Raw genomic sequence first — 24,811 nt, forward strand, 5'->3', positions numbered from 1 at the left:
AACACCCCCCCCCCCCCCATCCCCTATTTTTTTCCCCCTCTCTTGCATTGTCATGCTCATGTTCTGGCATTGTTGACTAATCACCCTTGTTTATGGAAAGGATAGTATTTTATTTAAAATTGTTTTCTCTCTACTCACATCAGTTTACGCTTGAGCGCTCTAGATAATAATAATAATAATAATAATAATGCATCCGTTTTATATAGCGCACAAGAAATTGATGCCTCCGTTTTCTTCAAATCAATGACTGCGTTTAAATAGGCGTACTTTGGTTTGTGTGGTTGAGGTGAAGATCATGCTCTTTGACATTTTATGGAGGAAGCGAGGGAGAATAATCAAGGAACGGAGACAAGTCTGATTAAAGTCACATTAGCTTTCAAAGAAATGTCATCAATCAATGCCACATCCCTGCGTTTCTCTCAAAGGCCAGCCAAAACTGTGCAGATGTATTTTAGAGCACATGTGATGATACAAAAAACAAACTAACTCAGAGCTTTTGTCAATACCTACGATTCATCGTTTGACTTGTCATTTGAAGGCAATGACCGCAGCCTCGACAATTGATTTTTATCAATGACTTTTATCAGACAGCCGTCAACTGCTTTTCAGTCATGACCGTCATGGTTTAAAACATTATTTTAACCTTGGCTTTTCTGCAGTTAACTTACTTTTGGGCCAATTTCATTGTTCATTCTCCTTGGAAAAGGTACAAAGGGTTGCCAGGGAAAAAGCGAGGCTCAAGCAAGCATGAAGCTGATTAGAGATGCTGCTCTGTTGCACTGAATGGGAGCGACCGGGTGTTGAGAGATGTGAGCCGGCTGCATCGTGAACGTTTTGCCTTAGGAGCTGCTTTAAGATCATACAACTGAGAAGGAACCTCACGGCAGAGTTTACTCTAAGTCACCTCGCAGGAAACAAATGGATGCATTAATGAAGTCCTTAGAGGAAGTCGATCCCCATCATGACTACAAACGGTGGACAAGGTTGGAGTATCTACTTGGATTACACCATATCATTCAGTCCACCATAATGCCACCATATTTTTTTGATATGTTACTGAAATAGAAATAGAAGCAGCTTTTCAAATTACAGAACACTTTGAAAGACGCCCACATTTGAGGGTTGCACAAATCTGGCATGTAGGTACGTAAATGAGACATACGTCGACGGGAGAATCATCAAAGCACGCAGCTGTTTGCCTTTTCCCTCGGCCTATATGTGCTATATATTCTGTCTCTGCGAGTTATTCAGCTGTGTGTCTGGGTGAGTCATTCCGACCTGAGGGTAGCGGACATTCAAGGCAACAACTCATGCAAGCGTTGGCCCTTCAGCCCCCGGTGGGAAGCCAGGATCCACTTTTCCAACGAGACATGTCTGCTGCTGCTGGAGTCACCTCAGGGAGACCGGGCAGAGGCGCTCATGTGGAAAGAGTGAGAGAGCAAGTGTCAAGGGAAATGTGCTGAAGTGTGAGCTAAAAGTAGCCCCCCACACTAACACCCCTCTAGTGTTAACACGTAGATGGATACACCACGGGTGAGACAAAATATCAATACAAATCATGTCTTGTGACAAATGATCAATAACAGAAAAAAAAGATCGGTTTCGAGTTTTACTCCATCAGAACATTTGTCTCTTTGGTTATTAGTTGCATAGCGGCCCAGCAGGAAGCAGCGTGGCGTTTTTTCCCGCTCAAAGGTTTATTGCTGTTAGCACTCTGAAATCACTCCGCCGGCACTTCTCTGATTACAACTTCACTTCAAATCCACTCTCGGGTAGGACATTTTTCTATTTCAGAGTTACTTATCCCTGCTCCATCCACCGAGTTTTTGTTGAAGATTTCAAACATTGCGAAAATAAACCTAAATGCCAGAAATTATTATAATAATAAAAAATACCAATAATATGCCCAAACTAATGTTTTTAGACATGAAAGGGTTGGATTTGTCAGCGTATCGATAAAAGGAAAATGCACATTTTGGCAATGGGAACCTGTTTTACGGATAAACAATGACAGGACTGGATACCTCGCTGGATATCAGACACCAGACGTAGCCTACATATTGTAGTCAGCACGACTCTGAAACGGAGAAGATGAAGGAGAGGTCAGATGACGACTACAACAAGCTGCTCGTCTCCAACTCGGACTACGAAAATATCACGAGTCTGTTGACAAAAACGCAAAAGCGGATGTAGGCGGTGGACGGTGGCGGCAATTTGGCCCTCATCAGCTCGGGGGGGAAATCACCCGGCATAGTGCTCTAGTTAAACGATACAAAATAAAAATAAAAATTGTATAGTTTGGATGGAAACCACATTACAAACAACAAATACATTTGTCCAAGGCCTTAACATTATTTAAAAACATTTTTTTTTTGCTTTTCAAAATGTCTTAAGTCTTGAGAGACTTATTAGGTGAAGTGTTTGAATGAGCGGCTAAAGTGTTGAAAGATCTCTGGAGGAACGTCAAGTCCCAGCTATTAGATTGATGAGTGTCTCCATTGTGCCGGAAGCAATGAGGCGAGTGACTCACGTTCAAGTTTATGTCCATCAAATATCATCATCATAAATGTAGCACTTAGCACACCCATGATGCTTCACGGTCTCAATGGTGGATAAACATAGCCTCAATAACTCAGAGCCTCCATTATCACAAACGATGGCTCTTAAATGCCTTTTTTAAACATCAGATGCAAAGTAGCTTGGAAATAAGTAATGCTGCGACAGTTTTCAAGCTTGGCTTATCAACATCTGTGACTTTTATCTGTGGAATTAGCCAAAGCATGCTCTAATTTCACCGTGAAGAAGCAAATCTGTGACAGATTAAAATCTTTTTTCTTCTTCTTTTAAATACACCTACAGCCGTCTCTCGCATGCTAATAGTCATTGCAGCCGATGCACAGTCGCCATCCGCGCTTCCCTGAAGGGTCGTAACAAACTTTTTTCCTACCCCCCCCCCCCCCCCCCCATGTCCTGCCTCACGGCTACCAATCTTTCCAAAGTGATCATTGTAGCAAAACGCAAATGACATCTGACAGGTCCGCTATCGGCCATAAAGACCACTATATTTTATTTGAATATCTTTTTTTTACTGAGTTTTAACGATGTCGATTCTTCAGCAATGTCAGGCGTTATCTCCTATGAAAAACTGCAGCAGATGATTTAGTGCCCTTTTGTAAAAACATGTTTATAAAATGTTGATGATACCAGAATGAATGCCTGGTTGTTCTTGCATATTGGTCATATTAAGTAGGTTAGAAAAATTGTTGTGATTTAGTCAACTGTGTGTTCAAAGCAACCTGCACCTGTGACACGCATGCATAAATACCCGAAAGCCTTTTTGAAATGAGTCCAAGCCAGCCAGCAAGCCAACCATTCATCTGTGATATACTATATACACGTATAACGTTGACATATTTTGAAGAAGAAAAAAAAGGCATATTTTTGTTCCCTAGAGTTTTTATTTTCCTGTGTAACACCGCAGGCTCCTTTGAAAGCAACGGAACATAAAGGTACCTTTTTTTCTGTAGACGGCAGATGATAAATAATTGATTTAAAAGTCGGGTAACAAGCACAACATTTGACCATGTGGTGCTGGAAACAAGGTCAACTGTATCAGCAAAAAAGTAACAGAAATGTATTTGAATATTGATGCGCTATGGCAAGTTCTGGGTTCTTTACTTTAGAATATGAACATTTCGGAGCTTGTGTTTATGCGATCCATGACAAGTTTGACAAAACAGGATCTGTTCTTGACAAAACACGAAGTGGAAGTATTTATTTTCCTTGAGGAGCAAGGCCGTCGCTGCTGAGCAATTTCTGGCTTGATGATGAAAAGACGCAGCCATGTTGTTTGGAAAAAGATTTGATTCTGGACAAGGGCTAATGCCAAAGTACTGCAGTCTCCCAAAACCGTGCCCTTCCCTTCTTATTAGGGACAGGCCACATACGCTAAGTTAACCATGACCAAGCGCTTTGTTCTGGACCAGGGTACCGAAGTAGTGCACAGACAGCCTTAGTTAACGTTGGTTCATGACAAGCGATCCATTGGTAACCAACAATTTTCCTCAAAGACTTGCTAGCCTGCTTTTCACCTAAGATCACTGGTAAGTGGCCGTAAAGCATAACTACAAACAGAATTCCTCTGAGGTGATTGCGTTTTCTTTTTTTTGTCACCTTTTCATTATCGCGACTGTTGCCACCACACATGCATCGGTTTCATGATGAAAGCCAGGAAAGGATGAAGCCATCCACAGGCTTTATATATAATACATGCTAGGCCTACTGGGGATAATTTCCAATTGCTAATGAAAGGATGTGCTTTGAAGGCACACATATTGTGTACCAATCACACGACTTTGTTGGCAGCTGCCCTGCTACCCACTTGGGGGAGGAGCTCATCAGCCAGAAGGGTCACCATTGTATTGTTTACACTTGCCATCCTTTTACATAAACAGTGGTACATTAACAATAATTTCCGGGTTATGAGTCTTTGCTTTGTGTTGTGAGCTTCAAATACGTTGCGCTAGATGGCGGCAGATGACGCCATAATATCCGCCCAGCGTTAGACGTCTCACTCACAATTTCGGAGACAAGTAAATTGAGTTGCAAGGTCAGAAAGATACTGACATGCCAGCTGTAACTTGTAATTGGATTCAATCAATTCAATTTGCCGCCATATCTCAGTTCAACTACAACTTTGGAACGAAAAGATTGAGGACCCAATGAGCACATTTACACAGCAAGCACACGGAAGTCCTGAAATTGAGAGAGCCAGATTGCAACAACTCAGTATAAACAGAATGTAAAGGTGGAGCCAATGTATCCTTGATTTTCTTATTTCAAAAATCAACGGAAAACACAGCGGAACCTGGGGCCTATTGCTTTGCATATTATTGATGACTACTATCATTTCTGATATGGCCAATGATGAATTAAGAGTGACAGCATCCTCAAATGCAATAACCGAGTTGGTCATTTTGAAAACTAATCAAAGCCCAAGAGAGAGCACAGAGCTGAACTCCTGAATCTTAGAGCCAAGGTTTTTTTCTTTGTGTATATAAAGACAGTTGACTATTTTGTCCTGGTATTGGCACTGATATGGCATTCATTTGTTTTCACTGTGTTGAACGACAACAGAGTTCCGGATGATACAAATTGGCAAATAATGTGAAACTGAAAATGACTCACCTGCTCATTGAGCTGAGCTACGGATGGTACAGCTACAATGTTCATGCAGTGTGTTTAAAGTGTGTGGGAGGAGTAAACATGGGTTAAGATTGAATTTCTTTGATAAATTAGCCCGCTTTAAATTTGAGCGCTTCGTTGTATCATGCAAAATTCTACGGAACTCTCAGGTGAACATTTGACGAGGATAAATATAGGCCCTCGTCAATGTTCCTCATTGATTCTTAAAGCGAGGACATGTTGAGGATTATGATGATGCGAGTAGTGCTTAAGGTTTGTGCGAGTCTCCAGGGATGGCCGCTAATGTAACGCGCTTTGCAGTGTGTTTATGTACAAGCCCAGCGGTCCCAGTGCAATAAGCAACCTATTCATCATCTGCCTGCGGCCATTGCGGATTGGTGCGTGTTGACGGTTAAGCCGCGATAATTAATCCGTGTTTATGTCGTGTCTTTGGCAAAGGGAAGTGAAACTTGGGCAACCTAGACCTTCTCAGTGCTACGGAGCCACAGCGGATTACCTTGGAATAAGATAGAGAGCAAAAAAAAATGTCATTCGTTATAAACATCACATGCACCGGCCTTCATGACCCGCGAGGAAGGTCAAATTATCATACGCTTGACATTTGAACACGTGCATTATAAAGTCAGCAGTTCAACAGTTAATAAATGTCAACTCTAATGAAACGTGTTATATATCGATGGAAGTGTGTGCTATCTTCTGTACGTTTATTAAAAAAATCATCGTATGAGTTATGGTTGATATTAAGAAAAAAATATCCCCTTGCTGCCAAGAAAAACACGTCATGACGCTTGCACGTGGCCAACACTAGCTAGTTTAAGTCTCACTTGTGTAAAGGAAAAGTCCATTCTGAATGTACGTATGTCTTCAGAGTTGTTAGCTACGCCAATAACGAAAAGGCATATTGAGTCAATCCATGTTACTCACGTTATCATGACATTCATTTCAACCATTTCACCTGCGTTCATCTAAGGGACAGCTTGCGTAACATGAGATGTTACGCGCTACACCAAAATTCAGCCGACTCATATTGAGATATGTGTTGATGAAAGCGTGAGAACAAAGCCCAACGAGATGATTAATGCGCATTATTAGGGCGCATTATTAATAATACGCTCGCAATGTCTGGACTCGGCTGCTCGCTGAACTTGAGTCCACGAAAGAGAGCTGCGATGCCATGCGGCCGCTCCGGTGGCCGTCCTGTGCAGCTGCCACCCTGCCTAGCCGAGCCACAAGTGGCTGCTCCAGTTTGCGTTTGCTTTCCTGGATAGAACTGACTGAAACAGGACGGAATGACAAAGAGTGTTTTTTTTTTTTTTTTTTTTTTTGCCAGATCCACCACACCAGCATCTATCGAAATTCAAACACAATCTGCTTCTTCCTCTGGTCGTTGAATCGGTGGAGGCTGATGTCTGTGGATCACACTCTGCTTCATCTATCCTTCCTTCCTTTCCTCAGTCTCTCCTTTGGTCTCTTGAGGTCTCCCTAATTTGTTGGAATTTAGATGTTTCTGGGTTTGGTGAAGGACTCTGGTTGGTAACCCGGTGGGTAGTAGGCAATGTCTGGTCGGTGCTGGATTTCACTTTCCTTTCTTTTCTTTGATCCTTCCTCGGGTCTCCCGACAACCTCACAACTCTAGCTGGATTCTGAAGTATTCGGTTTAGGTGAACGGTATGGGATTTTTAATAGGTTTTAGGTGAACTAATGAGTACACACTCACACACATGCACACACACACACATACACACGCAGATGCACATACTCACCCACATACAAAATAAAATACATTTAAAAAAAGAGAGAGAGCAATGATGATGAAATGTCAAATCGGTAAAATTACCAAATGAACAATACTGAGCTCTTAAGAAAAAAAAAAAGGAAATAACTGGCAATACCAAGATTCAAACATCAAACCTTAGAACTGAAAGGCAGTTGTGCTAACCACTAGGCCAATGTACAGCTTTGGTTACAATGAGCATAAGTTAGTATGTCATGTCATGAGAACAGCCAAATCTGATTGTATTGATTGTCAAGGGTTATCAGTGACTTCCCAATCATTATTTGCCTTTTCCTTGTTTTGCATTTTGTCACCCTTTTAAAATCTTTTAAAAAGTCTTTTTTTTTTGTGCAAAAAATATTTTTGTGCCTAAATCATCTCCTCATGAGGCAAATGGTTCAATTTTTTGTGCTTCCTGAAAAATCTGAAAAAATGACTTAGGCAATTATTTTGAAGATTTCATAGTGTGAAAATGCATTTTAGTGGGGTTTCTAGCAATAATATGCATCCCCAGCCTGTCTACAATCCAACCAGGTATGAAAAAAGTCAGTTTTTCTTTAGTGTTCTCCTCCTTTCTAGAATGTGTGCTTCAAACGGGCAGATTATACTTATGTGACTTGGTGACATCAACAAGACACGAAAGTGCACTTAACCCCGCCCCCTCAGGTTGTGGCAACGCCTCTGGTAAAGGTTTGTCACACCCACAGATATTCGATTTTCCTGCTCGCATACTTCGTGGACACGAATGGGGAAACAACGATCGTGAAGAAAGGGTTGCTCTGTCTTTGAGAAGACAGTGGATTCATTTTATTTTTTAAGGATGTACACCCAACAGCATTTCTTGAAGGACTGTTTTGTTAATGAAAGTTTTTTCAGAGCTAAATTTGCAATGACTGCAAACATGAAAGATGTAATTTTACCATTTTATTTTGATTTAGCCTTATCATACCTTCTACCATATTACCGGTGTATTTTCAGTACCTAAAGTGGGAGCTATATTTGTCATGTGGAGGTTGTTTGGTTACAAGAGGTCAGATATGATAAAGTAGACGGTGGTTAGATAATACTGAAGCGGTCGCGTATTGTTTTGCCAAAATACAATCCGCGGTGGTTATTTTGCTGTGACTGGCAACTCGCCACCAAGTTGACGTGACTTTGTGATAGTAACCGGCCGCTAAGTGGTCTTGATGAGACGGCTTGCATGTTGCGACAGCACAGTGGCTTAAACGTCTACAAGAATTCACGGCAAATCAGAGACATTCACGGCAAAATAACACTCGCAGGAGATTTGCCGGTTGCGGCAAAATCACCACTGCCTAAACAATCGCAAACTAACGCTGCAACATAGTCTCTGTTGTAACGTTTTGCTACTTTTTCTTACGCTAAAACGTTCTGCCACTTATCCACATATTAAAATAGTCAAATGTGTAAAAGACATCTGTCTGGCTCAAATTGGTACGGTTGTACCACACTGCTTCTGCTCCAATGGCAAGTCGTTTTCGATTAATTACATTAGCACATAGCTACCTAGCCGAAATCACAGCCCTTCGAGAGAGAAGGGCGTGGGCTGGTGCAGACATTTACATAAAAGTGACACGCCCCTAAAACTTGCTGTTTTGAACGGAGCGTTTTTGTTGTTGCTGATTTAGGGATGGCTTTTTCAGTCTTGTGGCGCCACTTTTTTCATTTTCTTGACAAGCGCCTGAGAATTCGTATTCATCTGAATAAGGAAAACTTTATTTATTTTTCTCTCTCTCTTTCCCCCCATTGATGCTGATACGTAGTTCTTAATTTTACACCAGAGTGGGTAAGAAAATGCAATTATTTTACTTATTCACTGCATAATCGCCCACTTTCATTATTTGAAGCACTATTTCTACACAGCATGCAGCTAAATATATCCCCATTAGAATAACTTCAAACACACACAAATATATAAATGCACCAATTTTATTGTAAAATTTCACAGCTATGTGCAGTTCCCTTATGAAAAGTAAGTTTGGATACTATGCAGATGCTGTGCCCCCTTTTTGTACACACAACTCAAGAATTCCAAATAGCAAGTAACTGATGTAAGCAGGAGAATTTGATCCATTTTGTTCTGTCACTCCTAATTTTATTTGATATATCTAATTTTTTCAACATAGGCAGCAGTAGAAAACGTTTTGTCTGTGCTCCTGAAATAACAATCACAAAATAAGTACAGTGGAGATAGAAAACCAAATTGATTTAGTTGGATTTCATGAATTTAGTGAAACTAAACATTCAACATGCACACACTTGATTGCAATCCCCACTACTTCAGTTTACTTTGGACACATGATGAATAAGCTGCAACTAATGTTTTGAACATTTTACCAATGTATTTTTTTTGTTATCCGTAACATTGTACGTTTTCAGATTCCGGATATAAGAATAATGATACGTTTGTGGCCTGAATACACAAATAGACAAGTTGCAGTGCAAGGTCACATCATCGTCTTCATTGACATTTGAGCCAACTCCACAAATAAAAATGATATGTAGTTCATTTTCCTCTGTTGCAATGTCTCAGTTTGGCATTTAAGTCTGTCAGGATGAAACACAAGATGACGAGCAGTTGTGTAAAGATGACACTCAAGAGGTTTAGAGTTGACAACTACGAAGCGTGGCAGTTTAGGAATATAAGAGGACCAACGTTCAATTCAAAAGAGGAAAACATGAAGGATGGCCTACAAGCTAACATTTTCTTCTGAAGAAGTTTCTAGAACAGGCAAGGAAAGAGTTTTTGATCCATAAAGAAATAACAAATAGTCATGATATATAATCATAAATAAACATGATGTGTTTTTTCCTCAGAAATTCAGTTGTGGCCTTTAAAAAAAATGGAAGTGGCTGCTGCGAGAAAAACGGTTTCCCGGCCCTCGTTCCTGATGTTGACAAATGCTTGAAATAAATAAATCTAATTAAAAAAATAATAATAATTCAATGAAACAATGTCCCTGGAAACTTGGATTTTTTTTCTTCCAGTGAAGCTGAAGAAGTCACATTTGAACAAACAGGAACAGACCTTGTGAGAACATCCAGCACAACATTGAAAGAACACAACAGAAGTTCCATTGACATATTGACCCCCCCAAAAAATAAAGCACCCTTGATATGAATGCGATTTTTTTTAAGAACATACGGACATAAAGTATTTCCATGAAATCAATAAATACCATAAATAAATAACAAACACCCCCACCCTTGGATTATTCTATGCCATTAAATAAGTCTAATATAGTGTAATTTCATAGAATGCGACAAAATGAGATTACAAAATATATATATTTATATAGACCCTTTTCTTTCTTTCTTTCTTTTTTTTTTTTTTAGAAAATCCAAAGGGTTTTCTTCTTTTTATAATTTATATACTGTACATCAAAATGTGATTTACACACACTCTTTAGTGAGATTATTGATGTCATCTATCAAAAATGCTCGTTTTATTTTTTTTCCTACACTGCGTTATATATATTACACGACATTGTACACGACATTTACACCGCTTTCATTGTGTCTTCGAAGCACAACACCATTCAAAGCAGAAGGATCAGAAGAAATTAGCATTCTGGACTTTTGCCGCAAACAAACATGAAGTGAGACGCTTGGTAATAAGGCTTGTTTAAAACAAAAACAAACAAAAATATGCGTAAGCTTTGTGTTTTGTGAGCTGCACAAATGATCTTTCGGTATCTGCACTGACATCCGCTTTGGAATGTTGACGACGAGGTCTTCTTTGTGATAGCTTCAGTGAAGGGCAAGCATACGTACTGTCGATGCAGTTTCCTTTGTTTGGGTGTCAGATAACGCATTATGGACATTTTAACAATAAACGTTTGTTTTGTTGAAAGCTGTGAGGAACATAAAAATTCAAGACAACCCGAATGTAAAGATATTTCAAGATTGTTTTCACTGTCTGGAATTAACCTTGAATGAAACCCAGCAGTAGCCGACAAAAGAAATGCATGTAGTGTATTTTTTCTGGCCTTGAAAGGTGCATGCAATAAATATATAAACACACTATGCCGTAGTCAAATATTTACAGTATTTGTACAATAGTCCGTAAACGGCGTTGACGTCTACACACGTAAAAATGGCGGACGATTCGTTGTGCTGTCACATCAGCCACATTAAAAGTCATTTCAATTAGAGATGGGCATCGTAATCGATCAATTGCTCGTTGTTTTTGAAAGTGATGGTGACGAATCAGTGAAGCAATCACATCTTGATTGATTTTCCCTCCAGCAATTTCTAAAAGGATCACGTTAACTATGGAAAGTTGATCAGAACCAACCACGCCTCAGGGACCGCCGTGCAACTCTACGCAGTGCACCACTGGCAATGAAACTGGAGTTCAGAACATTCCAAGAGACATTCTTCATTGAAAATGTTTACATGCAGTCAAAAACCCTTTGAAACTTTTTGTCCGTTATGCTCTTATTTGAGATTTGATCTGGGTTCGCCCTTTTTCTAACCCAAATAGTTGGCCATATAAACGCCATTGGGGTATTTCCTTAGAAGTAAACTTTGGTTTGTGTTCTGGGCATGCTCTATTCACAAGAAACTTGGTCTTCAAGAAACTACTTGTAAGTGCGCCGGCACTTATGATGCCACTCACTAAGCGAGCCTCACTTGAATACATTGATATATCTGCTGCGTTATCTTGTCTCTATGGTGGGGACGCCACCGTGTGTATACAGTATATCCCCGCATACAATATATAAGCGCCTGGTGCAAAACCTACCGCAACCACACAAGCAGAGGTAAACAAAAATGGCGAACATAGAGCAGAATGCGAGATAAAAAACGACGACTTTATTAGTGTGCTGAGTGACACTAAATGCCCATCCCCAATTGTCGCTCTTTTAAAGTGCATGACACTTTGCAGCACAGTGGTACCTTGATATAATTCTTTCCATTTCAGCACTTCATTTCCATTTGTCCACGAAAAAAGTAAAAACAAACCAAATGAGGCGTTGGCACAGTGAACAGAAGATTATCACACACAGGAATAATTCTAATCAGCGTTTATCGATCTTTTCATGCCGCTTGAAGTAATGCTACAGGATTTGCCATGTCTAAACTGAAGAATCCGATCCAATGAAGAGGTTAGGTACGGGAAGTGCGCAAATCGAAAACGGCGGCGTCTCCCCTCCTGAAAAAATGTCCAGAGCGCGGTGATAAGGCTGGACATGCGCTCTTAAAGATAGAGATAGGAGACCCAGTAGACCAGGTTGAAGAGACCAAACGCGGTGGGGAAGAAGATGCGCGCATACGAGTCAATCTTGGCGATGCGGATGTGCAAGCGGCCGTGCCGCCACGCCCCTGAGCGGCAGTCCTCGAAGCAGCAGAAGAAGCTGGTGCAGTCCTTCCCGTCCAGGCACTCGTAGCCGTACTCCTCGTCGCGCTCCTGCATGTGAGTGGCGTTGTTCATCTGGATGGCCGTGGCCGAGCGTGGGCGGATGTCCACCGTGGGCGTCTGCTTTTGAACAGGAAGCCAACAGTTAGCACGTACCACGCCGTGCCGCTTCACATTCCACGTACCTTCTGATCCAAATTCTAAATCCTTCAACCCTACTCGTGAGAACGGATAAGGTGGCGGAGTCTCATTTGCGCCGCCACTTTGTTTTGGTGCTGTTAGCCAGCAACATTGAATTAAATATATATATATTTATATTCATAATCAAGCCTTTTAAAGTCAAGAAAACACAAATAGAATCATAACTACCCCCCGTGGTAATAATAAGCTGGCTCTATAGTGACAGTGGGTCAGTCTGTGGAGGACCCAATGCAAATGACTTTTTATGGGCCGCTCAATGAGGCAGTGATAATATTTTTCATCACAAGATTAGCTTCAATTAACGTCTATGTAAAACCAAGTTGATGAATTATCAATTGGCGATGTGTAGGACCAGGACACATTTTAGAAAATGTGCTCACCACTAGAGGGCTCATGCCTTGAATTTATGAAGGTTCTGAAATAATTCCGTATTTCCTCAAAAAGTGACCTTGAATCACAAATGGCACAGTGACTGTTCTAAAAAATAATTACTCAGTGGCTCCTTTCCTCAAAACAAAAGAAAAAAAAATTTGTGGCTGAAATTATTTTAGTTTAGATGTTTAGTAATTTGAGCTCCCTTGCAAAAAAAAAAACCCTCAATTGCACCTAGTGAGGTACGCACTCTTAACAAAACACAGGATGACAAATGAGGTTTACGAAAAATGTGCATTGATTGCTCAATGGCTGAAGAATGCATCATCAATCGCGTCAATGAATTTTGAGCGTCCGTAATAATTATTAGTCGGGACACCCTTCCGTCATCGTCAATCCGTCAATATTTCAAGCCAAACTGCCAATCTGAAATTCAATCTGTCCAGCAAAATGGGACGGATTGCCAAATTCATTGACGGATGGACGATTACATTGACAGAGAAAAAAATCAATGCTTAGTTTGTCGATTTTGCAAAGTTTCCCGTCAAATGTCAACAAAATGGGTGTCCGTCATTGATGAACTGACTGATGCCCACCTCTCAAGAATTTCATTTGTTTTTGTGTATTATTAAACATGTTTTCAGAACGATATTTGCTGCAATTATTAGCTATAACTACACCAATTTGTGTTTAACTCCAGGTACATCACAGCCATAGAAAGCGACCCGCCTTGTAAAGCAAGAAACCCCTGTGACAGTGTTTCAAGCTTTTCATGCCTAACCCCCTCTACTCGATCGGTGGTCCTCTCAAAGTAAAATCAACAAACCTTTGCCACTATGTGAGGAAATACGGTAGGACAAAAATGTCACTCTGTCATTCTAAAGGAAGACAATGAGTATTCAAATATACCATTTTCATACACTTTTTATCTTAAAAGTCACGCCACTTTCTGTTGCATAAATTGGGATTCCAGCCGTTGGGCAGATTAAATGCTTGGGCAGCATTGCGAGGATCGTCGACCTTGCTGATAAACGGATGTGTCAAACCCGTCTCCTAGAAAGACTCTGCGTGTCGAGCATCCCAAAGAGCTTAACAAGAATTTCACCTCACGACTTCCTATCAAAAAAGTGCCACTTTTTTTCTTTGTTCTCTTGTGATAAAACTAGTAAAACATGAAGAAAATAGTCCCTGCATAAGATTCCAGGATCATTTTAAAAATGATTATTGGGCCATGGTGACAGCAACATGGGAAAAATATCATAATGCTGCTAGCATGCGTCCTTAAATAAGCTTCGGACACTCAAGTTGACTTCACATATCATTCCCTACAGTCTCATTTAGTCTAGCACTTGTGCACAAACTCGTTGTCCCTTTTGAAAACGACACATAATCCCACATGAAAATCAACATATGGGTTGCTTTGAGCACTTAGTAATTTTTTGGGGGGTCCAAATGAACGGACTGCATGTTGAGTTAATGAAGGGATTAAAGCGAGCAGGTTATGACTCAGTTCTCAAAGGGGATCGGTTCTTAACTGGAGGCGGCGCAATGAGTGGCAGCTCAAGCAGAAGGAGCATTAGCATTAGCGACGTACCGCTCACGTCGGGCTGTGCTGGGTTGTGTCAGCAAACAAACAAAAACAACCCAAAACAAAGGAACAACACAGTTGGCAACTTTAACTGACTGAACAGTAGACAACCTCTCAGAAAACAAATTCTTTGTTATGTATGTCACCCTTTTGATAACAAATCACTCAAGCTAGATTTAAGTTGTTCCATGCCAAACCACCCCCCAAAAATCTGTAAAAGTTAACCAAGCAGATTTTGATTCGAAGGAAACTTGTGTACTTGTCAATAGCCATGGGACAACACTAAATTTCAAATTTTACGTCAATCGGAACAGGGGTTTGGGAGCTGCGACCCGCCCAATTTGGACATGTTTGGATAAAGGGGTATATGGTGAACCCTTTCATCTCTGGAACTACTTACTGGGTTAATCTTTACAAATCAGCGTTTGTTCCAAAGGGAATTCAACAAAGATTACAAACCTGTAATCACTTAGGAGGATTGGGGCAGATTTTAGTAATTTTTTGACCTTTTGTTTTATTGACCCTGAAATTGACCTTGTGGATCATGTGAACTTTTCATGTATCGTCATCTCTCACATGTTCACAGAAAAGTTTCAGAGATGTCATTTTTGTTGTGTCCATACACTCATGCTTTTAATATGCAAGATTGAGTCAGTAGTTCCTGAGATATAAGAGTTCAAAGGAGGGCGGCCACTCCAACTTTTTGCCAAAAATGTCCAAATGTGGTGGGCTGTAGATCGGAATGCCCTTCTCCGATTGGCCTAAAATTTGAGATTTTATGTTGTTCACTATCAGAAAGTACACCAAGTTTCATTCAAATCCAAATCTGCTTGGTTACAATTTTCAGATTTTTTGATGGCTGTTTGGCATCGTACAACTCATTTCCACTTGTCTTGACTGAAATGAAGGTCTGAAACAAATGAATGGTGCAAACCTCCACTAAAAATAGCAGCTTTGTACACTATATGGACACAGGTGTTGGCACACGGGGAAACGGCTTTTTATGACATTCAACAAGATTTTTGGAGTGTCTGTGGTCATTTTCAAATCATCCAGCAAGAACAGAATGTGAGGTCATCTTGGGGAAAAAAAAGACCTGTTCCTCAGTTTTCCCACAAAGTGCACAGCATGGAATTCTCCCTAATGACTTGTTAAAATCAAAAAATAATTCAAGATCAAGGGGAACTTGAAAGCTTCACAACTGAGCAAAGCTTTAGGATTCAGAACATGCGCTTCTGAATCTGAGGTGGGAAAAGGGTGAATTGTGCCATTCGGGTTGGGAGCGAAGTCTTGCCTCAGGCGTAGGAGTTGGAGTTCAAGTATCACGGGCGGGGGGAGATTGTTGAGGGAAACATGGATCTGTGCCATGCCTGCAGCCTTGCACTGTCCAAGTGATGAGAGCCAAAAGGAAAAGCTCTCAATTAAGTGGTCGATCTACATTCTTACCCCAACAAGCTTCTGGTTGTGAAAGGACTATCTGGACTCACCCTTAAAGACACAGTAGGGTGTTGAAATCAGTCATGACATGACCAGAAGCCAGTTAAGCAGCTAAGTACTTGGTATGGCCACCGCCAAACGCCTCCCCTGGTGAAGTGTTGCGGACGTGTCCAACCTGAGCTAACTGGAAACTGAAGAGACCACTGTCCATATAGTGCAAGTGTAAATTTGGATTGTTGCTTGCTCACTTCCACCTTTCTTCGGTCTTACCTGACAGCTAAAAGCACCTCGAATTAGACTCAACACATTGTGGGGGTTGTCTGTTTCAGTCTGTTAAGGCTCTGCTGACTCTGTAGGAAGTGTCAGGTTGAGAAGCCCAACAAACACAGAGGTAAAAGTTTCACTGGCAGGACGAGAGGTGAGTGGGGGTGGGGAGAGGTAGCTTTTGCAGCCGCGCGCCGTGGTTAAGACGACAAGAGTGAAACAGGACAGAGGGAGCCAGAAGCGGTCCAAGCTGAGCCTGGACTTAATGTTCCATTGGGATCAGTGGGATGCTCATTTGAATTGTTAAAAAAAAGTGCTTGAGTCTGGCTGGCTGGCTGCCTCCGCACTGTGCACAGCGGAGAGCACCAATAATGTCATTTTTCTGAAAGCTGTTCATCAAATGAGGAGGTGTATCATAAAAATGCAGGTAAGATCAAGTGGGAAGTGATTTTGCTGTAGAACAGACAGAAAAGCCGTGTGGTGCTAGCTTGAAAATGCAGCAGAGGCATGCAGTTAGACACAGGCAATATACCTTGGAGGAAAAGAGCCGCAGGAGCTTTTGTCCAGACAGGAAACAAAGAATGTGAGGAATTGAATAAGAGAATCAACAACAACAACAGACAGAAAAGCAGACATCAATAACCACTATTCAAAAGAAAACACAAGATAATGCATGGAAAGAAAAAATTGAGAGGCGAGAGGAGATATTGTATCGAGACATACGTAGCATGACGGCACATGGGGGAATGCATGGTAGAATATACCTTTCAAGTACTCTCTTGTATTACGCTTTTCCATTGCACAGTAGTGGCTCTTCAAAATAGTACATTTGGGGGAGTTAATCCGCGCAGTATAGTAATGCTAACGAACAAAAACAACGGAGAAGAACGAGGCTCTCGTTTATTGAAGGCTTGGATGTTGGCCATGGTAAGGCGGCAAATCGAGTGGCGAGTCTTGAGGAAGGACAAACGAGAGATCAGTGGCCGTATCAGCTTGGCATTCCTAGGAACCAACCCAGCAACTGAGCAGGTACTGTGCAATGGCAAAGGGCCATTGGCATTCAGGGCAATATCCAAATCATCAATTGCAAGATCTGTAGAACGCGTGCGACGTCACCTTGATGGGAGGAAAAACGCTGACTCAGATTTCCTGTGTTGAGAATGGACAACTATTTGGTGTGAGAGGTCGGCCGAGCCACATGATCTGTTGATGGATTGAAGCCAGCGCCCTGACATGTGACATGGGTCGAAATTACAACGGTAACAGATGTGCGGTGGATTAGGCGACCAAACGTTTGAGCTTAAGGCCTCGCTCGCTCGGTAAGTCGAGGTGACAGTGATCGCCAAGATGCTCCCTTAGGGATACTAAGCTTCCCTCGCCTTCCCTGAGGATTAACATGAGTGTAATACTTTGGGGGAGGGACAATGAACTTTAATCTACAGAGGTTATAAAACGTCTATACGAGTCTGTTGCAATGTCAGCTTCTTGTGATGTCAAGACCAATTTTCAATATGAACACAATTGGGAAAATGTTTCTTACTGAAGGGGGACGTAAACATAAACAAGTGAAAATAAATAGCCTGTTTGGATCCAGACCAATCGGAAATTGGAAATGAAAGCTGACACTCACCGGGTTTCTCTTCTTCCTGTCCTTTTTGGCGCTGGGCTTCCTGTTGCTGACAAAGTAGTGCAACGTGCCGTACTCTATTAGTGCAGCAAAGACGAAGATGAAGCAGACGGACACAAACAGGTCCATGGCCGTCACGTAGGAGACTTTTGGAAGAGACTTCCTGGCTATGGTACTCAAGGTGGTCATGGTCAGCACGGTGGTGATGCCTGGCAAGGATAGAATAGACCATGATTGGATACCAACTTTGCAACTCATGCAATCATGATGATAATGATGGCAAGGATCCGAATCTAAAAAAGATGCCACCCTTTTCCAATCAGAAAAAAAGATGGGAGTTAACTGTCATTACATGAACTCATACGTGCTATTGTTTACACTGTGGTGCCCATTTCAAGTCGGTTGCTAATCAAATAAGCAACATCTAGCCAAGCATGTCAATTAATTTAATTAGATATATTTAGTGTGTGTTGGAAATTGCACAGTATTATGTTGAGATTCGCTACACATTATGTTTATTTATATGGTATTTTGAGGAGCATTCGTCATTTGTTCTTTTTTGCTTTGGTTCAGCTGCATTTCTACAGTGTTATATTTGTGTAGTTTTGTACACCAGTTTCACTTCATAAATTTTTTATTTGAGATTGTTCAATGTTAATCACAAAATAAATAGACTTTGATTGGTTAGAGGTGGAAAATTCCAAATTCCTGTCACACAGCATTAGTGCAATGAGTTTTGAGGACATGACTAGTGATGTTTGATAGCAGTTTTTTCTGTATGAGTCTGGGCTCTTTGCACAACTACACTACTTCCTGAATTTAATACCACTCCTCTGTCTTTCATGAGTGGACAAACTGGTTAATCCAGGTGTGCCTGACCTCATTAACTATGACGACAATGGCCAGACACACCTGGATTAACCAGTTTGTCCACTCATGAAAGACAGAGGAGTGGTATTAAATTCAGGAAGTAGTCGAGCTGTGCAAAGAGCCAATTCACTCTGAGTATTCACCGAAAACAAGTATTTATACCTCTAGTACATTTAAATAGCGAGAACTTTTAATTGAACACAATGACAAAATATTGTATATCATGTTTTAGTCCTTGCACATATCCTTCAAAATGGGATCTGTGAGAGCAAAAACTTGAACCATGACTAATAATACGCATTCTTTTCAAATCTGTGAGAGTACAAATGAAAACAAGTTTTGTAGCAGGCTCGAAGTCAAGCAAAATGTTGTGTAAATAATAAATTGATGGAAAAAGAGGCTTAACGGTGGCTGTTAAGAGTCGGATCTGACGGAGAGATGCCTAAGCATCTGTTTTGCATTCCCTGTGATCCATATGCTCGATGGTTCATCTGCCATTGACCACCAACACTCACACTACATTGCCACAAACACCATCTGGTGATGCTTCTCCCTGTATGGTTGCTTGTCTTGCCCCGGCTCTAACGATGATGTGGAACAAGGCGGGGTTATGGCACATGGGAAAGGTTTGTTGATGTGATTGCTGAGATGACAGATTAGCACTAGCATGAGCATCAGAATGCCTCCACGATACAAATGAAACCTTCCCTTTCACTGCTTTGCGTTGGCCTGCTGTGGGAGTCTACCAAAAGACACGTGTCTGTCTCGAGATGAATATTTGGCCATTGTGAGGGAATTGGTTTATTTCTGGGTGGCATTGAAGGATTACGAATGATGTCATCTGCATTAATCCACTCCCCAACCACCTGGCTGCTTCTACTGCATGCCCGAACCGAATAGTCTTTCAAAGAGAAAATGTGGATCTTCCTTTCTTGGTATAATTTTAGCCAGGATTTGACGGTGTTAGCATTTCCGTGGCAAAACATGTTGGAATCCGCCAACGCTCAAGTACACATTCTATTTTTAGAGATTGACAAAGTCATGACGACAGCGAGGTCGGAGGAAGCTTTCTTCCCTGGCGGATTCTTCTCTTATGCCAGATAATGATAACATCACATGGATTCCAGGTCAAGCTTTTCAGATGACGAGGAGAACGAAAAACGCGTTCACACCCCTGCAGGTGAAGGAAGTTCAAAGACGGGACATGTTTTGTTGATATTTCAACTTTTGCTCTCGTTCCGCGTCCTTTTGCAGCCGCTGTTTTTATGATTGTGCTGAGGCTGCATCCCGCCATCTTTGCTGCTGTGCTGCATAATGAATGTCTCATTAAGGCATGTGTGCAAACATGTGCCGGGATTGGATCTTCTAATCAAGATGGACTAGATTCCTGAGCAGCGTGCCGGTCTCAGAGGAGGCAGAGGAAGAAAGGGAAGGGGAGGTTAAGTTTCAGCAGCACGGTGCTCTTCCATGTGCAGTTCCACAATTTGGACCGCCAGCATCTCAAACGTAAAGCACAAGCTCACCTAACGACGTCCTGGCCGGCACGGCATCCTTGTTGATCCAGAATGAGACCCACGAGAGGACGACGATGAGAGTGCATGGGATGTAAGTTTGGATGGTGAAGTAGCCCATTCTCCTGCTCAGATCAAAGAAGACCGTCAGCACCACATAGTCGCCTAAAACAGAGGAAAAGACCACAAGATTATTCCATCATTGGAAGATCCAGACACTTTTGTTCAGTCTACCTGTCGGTATGTGTTGGCTTGTTCTCGTTACTTGGCAGCTCAGTGTGGCTCGCACATCTGCTAATTGATTAACATCAAACTGTTAGCAGTGTGGGAAACCTCCGCTGGCCTATCATGATGACTTGTAACCTACGGGCACATGCCTCCTCTCTCAGTCATTCGTTTGTGTGTGTGTGTGAGAAAGTTCGATGGATGCCGGCGCGTCGCAATAGTCGGGCTGCAGCTGGGGTACGAACAGCTGGCTAATAATTTCCCCATGAGAAAGGGCGCAGCGCAGTTTATTGCCAAACAGCCGACATCTGTGTGTTTTCGCGCTGACGCTAATGAGCGACACAGACAGAAAGACGCGAGACTGTTCCTGTTTATTATTTTGCCGCCATCAGCGCCAGCCAGTCCTTGTAGCATCTGGATGGGGACCAAGTCCGAACGATCTGTCCAAGCATGCACCGCTCTTCACCAAGCCATTCATATCACCATATGTAGTTTTTGCTGATGCAGGTTGGTGATTTGTAGGTGACACGAGCCTTGAGGGTTCGACTGAGCGCACTGTTTGGACTTGATTAGCAATAGCCCCTGTAGCAGCTGGTTAATATACATATATCCAGTCTTTGTCAGCAGCACAAAGCCTCCTTCACATTTCCACACCTTTAATAAAAATGTCCTTTCCAAAATGGCTGAAATTGGAACGCAAATTGCCAAACGCTCGCCCTCATCCATTCACCGGTTTCATTACAGGCCGCAGCACTTGCCAAAAGAACATTTTGTGGCAGCCTCCACTGTGGCAAGCTGATGTATCAGAATCAGTCAGCCTGCCATTACAGCAAAACATTCGTTTGTTCATCACGTTCTGATTGCACTTTTAAAAAATTGGCTTTACAAGCATCTAAACACGACATTCTGATTCAATTTGCATTTGTGGTATTTGACTTAAGAAGGAGAATCCACCAATTTTATCCAGTCATTTTGTCTTATACACCCGTTTGCTGTCGACTGAAAATTACATCACAGTGTCTAAGCGCTCAAGTACCAATCGCAGCTCACGTGTTTTCTGGGTTTGGTTATGTGACGTTCGCAAATCGCTGAGTGTTTTTTTAAAAAACGTTTTTGGTTTATGTTCGATCTTTTGCGAGTTCTTGTAAAATAATTCATTTATTTATATACAGTAACATATATGTCTTCTCTACTCCACTCCATGGGTGTCCAACATATGGCCCGTGAGCCATAACCGGTTCATCAGGAGGTCCAAACTGGCCTTTGAGAACAGAACACAAACTGCAGTTTTTTACTCCAATAAACTGTTGTTGCTAATTTTGTCCACTTAAATAACATTTTGAAATGGGGCTGTAAGTCAGGATTTGATGCATACTGGTCCGACCCACTTGAAATCAAACTTGGGTGAAAGTGGCCCCTGATTTAAAATGTGTTTGACACCCCTACCTCACTTTTACCATAACACCATAATATTGATCACATCAAGGGCATTTTGTATCCCCTTAGTACACATAGAAATATAATGACAATTGCATCTAAATTCAGAAATGAAATGTTTGCTATGTGTGAAATATTCATACAGGTCGTACTGTAATGTATGTTGGCATGGTTGAATTTTGTTTTCAGTGACTCTGAAACCCTGGTGTAGCGTAAAGCTCTCACGATCTAACCTTTTCTTTTATTCATGACCATCACCAGCGAGAGGTCCAATTTCCAGCCAGCAGAGCAGCAGTGAATGTAATGAAGCAGCTTTATATGTGATGCTGTGATCTCCCAGCCTTTCACGTGTATCCAACACCGCCCACATCTTCCCTATCCCACGAACAATCATCTCATCCCAAGAGCTAATTTCTCCTGGAGCAAGAACACAAAAGATTACAGATGAGCTCTCTGCTCACCGCTAATAAAATCAACTTATCATCCATCGCTGTAATTTCGATGCTTTTAAGTCAATCAGTTGCGATTTTTGCTGACCCAACCCATGCAAAAATACTGACAGCAGCACAAAACTGCCATGGAGTTTTTCTTTCTTTTCTTTTTTTTTCTTATTGAAGATCCCACATTTACTTCAAGCTAATGTAATGTACGAAAAGCAATAAAAAAGTTGGCAGGCTTGATCATTCATCAGAAATCAGCTCTTTATTGTTCCAGGCATCAGAGGAAACACGTTTAACAGAATGAGAGCCGGAGCGATGGGAAGGAACAAGCATTCTTTCAGCCTTAGTGTGATCATATATATTCAAAAAAAGATGTTTGATTATTATATTGGAAGAAAAATTATTGTCCACGTTAGATAGCGGAGATTAGAACATGCGGAACAGCCACTGGCGGCAAGGTAGGAATGAAACCTGGCATGCCAATGTGGATTGCTGACCAGATGAGAATCTCATATCATCATTTTGCTAGCAGACAGATTGTAAATTGGTGGAGCTATGGACAGGCAGCAGAGAGCCGAGGTACACGCTGGCCGTAACAAGCTGCTGACAGGCCGTCCTGTCAACGCTCGCGGATATGAGAGGTGACAGCGTATGGAAATGTGCGGCTTCGACTGAAAGACAGGAAGCTTACTAATGATCGAGGTTGTGCCTTGGCTCCTTGCCAGGGTCAACACTACTTAGCCAGAATGCTAGCTCATCATTTTGTGGTGACATGACGAACGGCACATGATGAACAAGTTGCCATGTTGCTTGATTGTAGCCCTGCAGGCGGTTGTGGCTATTTTTAGATGATTATAATGTATCGTCTTTTTTTTTTTTTTTATCCATGTAGGAGCACCGCCGTAGAATATAAACGTACACGCCGGTTTGAAGTTTATTTTTCCTTAATTGTGCCATATGTAACACTATGGTAACTGTTGTATATTAAACCATAAGTAAATGATGTCGACTTGTGGTCTATTGAGTAGCCATACACATATGTCACAATAAGTTCCACTTAGGATTCTGTGGTCAACATACTTTTTCTCTTTTGGCCAAGGACATTGATGATTTGTCCCTGGCAAAGACAATATTGCAAAGCTCCACCATGGAATGTATCCAATGGTTCCATTTTCCCCTCTGAGTTTGTTTCTGTGTTTACTTACACCCCACCCCACCTTGTCTAAAAATGGCTCCATTATTTCTTTTTCACACACTGAGCAGAAACGTGTTCTTGAATTTAACGCTCAGCCTGCTTCCCTTGACATCGTCTGTCTCCTTTCCACTAATACAACATGCTATATGACCTCTTATATCTCACAATGACACGATAGATTGCTCTTTACAATAGCTATCGGGTTTTAGAGATGTTTGGATAGAGAGGTAAAATTTATAAGCCTAAAAGTCACTTCAATGTTTTTGTCTTGAAATGGGTCACGGTTTATCATCTTTGCAACCACATGAGTCGTATTTCCCTTACACGACCGTCATGTCTTCTCTTTTTTATCCGAGTAGTGGAAGTTTACTTCTGATGAGATAATGCCTTTGAAGACTAGTCGTCTTTCTTGCTAGTAAGCGCAGCGGCTGTTACAGTAACAATTTAGTAACCAAAGCGTTTGTGAACAAGGTATATTAAAATGAAATGCAGGTCTCATTTTATAAGTATGCCCTTAGTCCAACTCTTCCAGTGGAATATGAACAAAATATTGCCTCTCAGAAATTGAGACGGCTGTACTGATTCCAAATTTGCATAAAGGCTGGTTAATCCTCTTAGTAAACACAGTCCGAGCTTCTATGACTTCAAACTGAATTTCACTATAGCCTTTACAAAAGTGAATGCTAATAAATCCCTTACGGTATCTGTGCCACTCATTAGCATAGTAGACCGAGATAAAACATGCCACTTGCCATCTAAAGCTTTGTAAAGGTAATAAAACACCTGCCAGGCAATGTGATTGTGAACGTTGGTTCAGTGAACATTTATTGGATTCTATAAACCTGTAACAATCCATAAGTGTTAAATTAAGGGATGGGACAGCAGGTAAATACACTCAAGCAGAGAATCGAATAGGTCACACATTTTTTTATATTGTCAAAACGTTGACAAGGCCAGCGACTTTCCGTGCAAGTCCACATGAAAGGCAAACATTTCCATAAGCAACATCTCTGACATTGTTGGCCTGCTTTTTTTTTTGTATTTGGCTCACGAAGCACCCCCCCCCCCCTCTTTTTTTTTTTTTAATAGCCTTGCTTCCCTCTCCTCCATGACCTCCATGCATGCCTACCAGCATCTCCACTAAAAAACAACCTCAATACGAGATCATTTTCATTTGGGAGGCAAATGCATTCGTGTGTCCTAGTTTATCCATCTGAAGCTTCTGCGGCAACTGCTGTCGTGCCAATGAAAAGTGAATACAGGAACAGGAGCACAGGTGTGT

General features: G+C 41.5%; 1 protein-coding gene across 4 annotated transcripts in view; it reads right to left on the bottom strand.

The window, feature by feature from the left end:
• Positions 1 to 8,913: 8,913 nt before the first annotated feature.
• Positions 8,914 to 24,811, bottom strand: part of gabrg2 (gamma-aminobutyric acid type A receptor subunit gamma2) — a 42,370-nt gene continuing 26,472 nt past the window's right edge. Inside the window, exons 7-10 of one of the 4 annotated variants that reach the window (XM_086097836.1) lie at positions 20,245 to 20,397; positions 17,855 to 18,060; positions 16,757 to 16,780; positions 8,914 to 12,482 (exon numbers count right to left, since the gene is read on the bottom strand). In XM_086097836.1, the coding sequence (XP_085953962.1) occupies positions 12,204 to 12,482; positions 16,757 to 16,780; positions 17,855 to 18,060; positions 20,245 to 20,397 (662 nt within the window). In that variant the 3' untranslated portion in view covers positions 8,914 to 12,203. Of the gene's footprint in view, positions 12,486 to 16,756; positions 16,781 to 17,854; positions 18,061 to 20,244; positions 20,398 to 24,811 lie in introns of all 4 variants that reach the window. The other 3 variants (XM_086097835.1, XM_086097839.1, XM_086097838.1) reach the window with 3 other exon arrangements.

This window comes from Leptonotus elevatus, chromosome 16, assembly GCF_054856555.1.
Source record: "Leptonotus elevatus isolate MCC_2025b chromosome 16, RoL_Lele_1.0, whole genome shotgun sequence".
Classification (NCBI taxonomy): domain Eukaryota; kingdom Metazoa; phylum Chordata; class Actinopteri; order Syngnathiformes; family Syngnathidae; genus Leptonotus; species Leptonotus elevatus.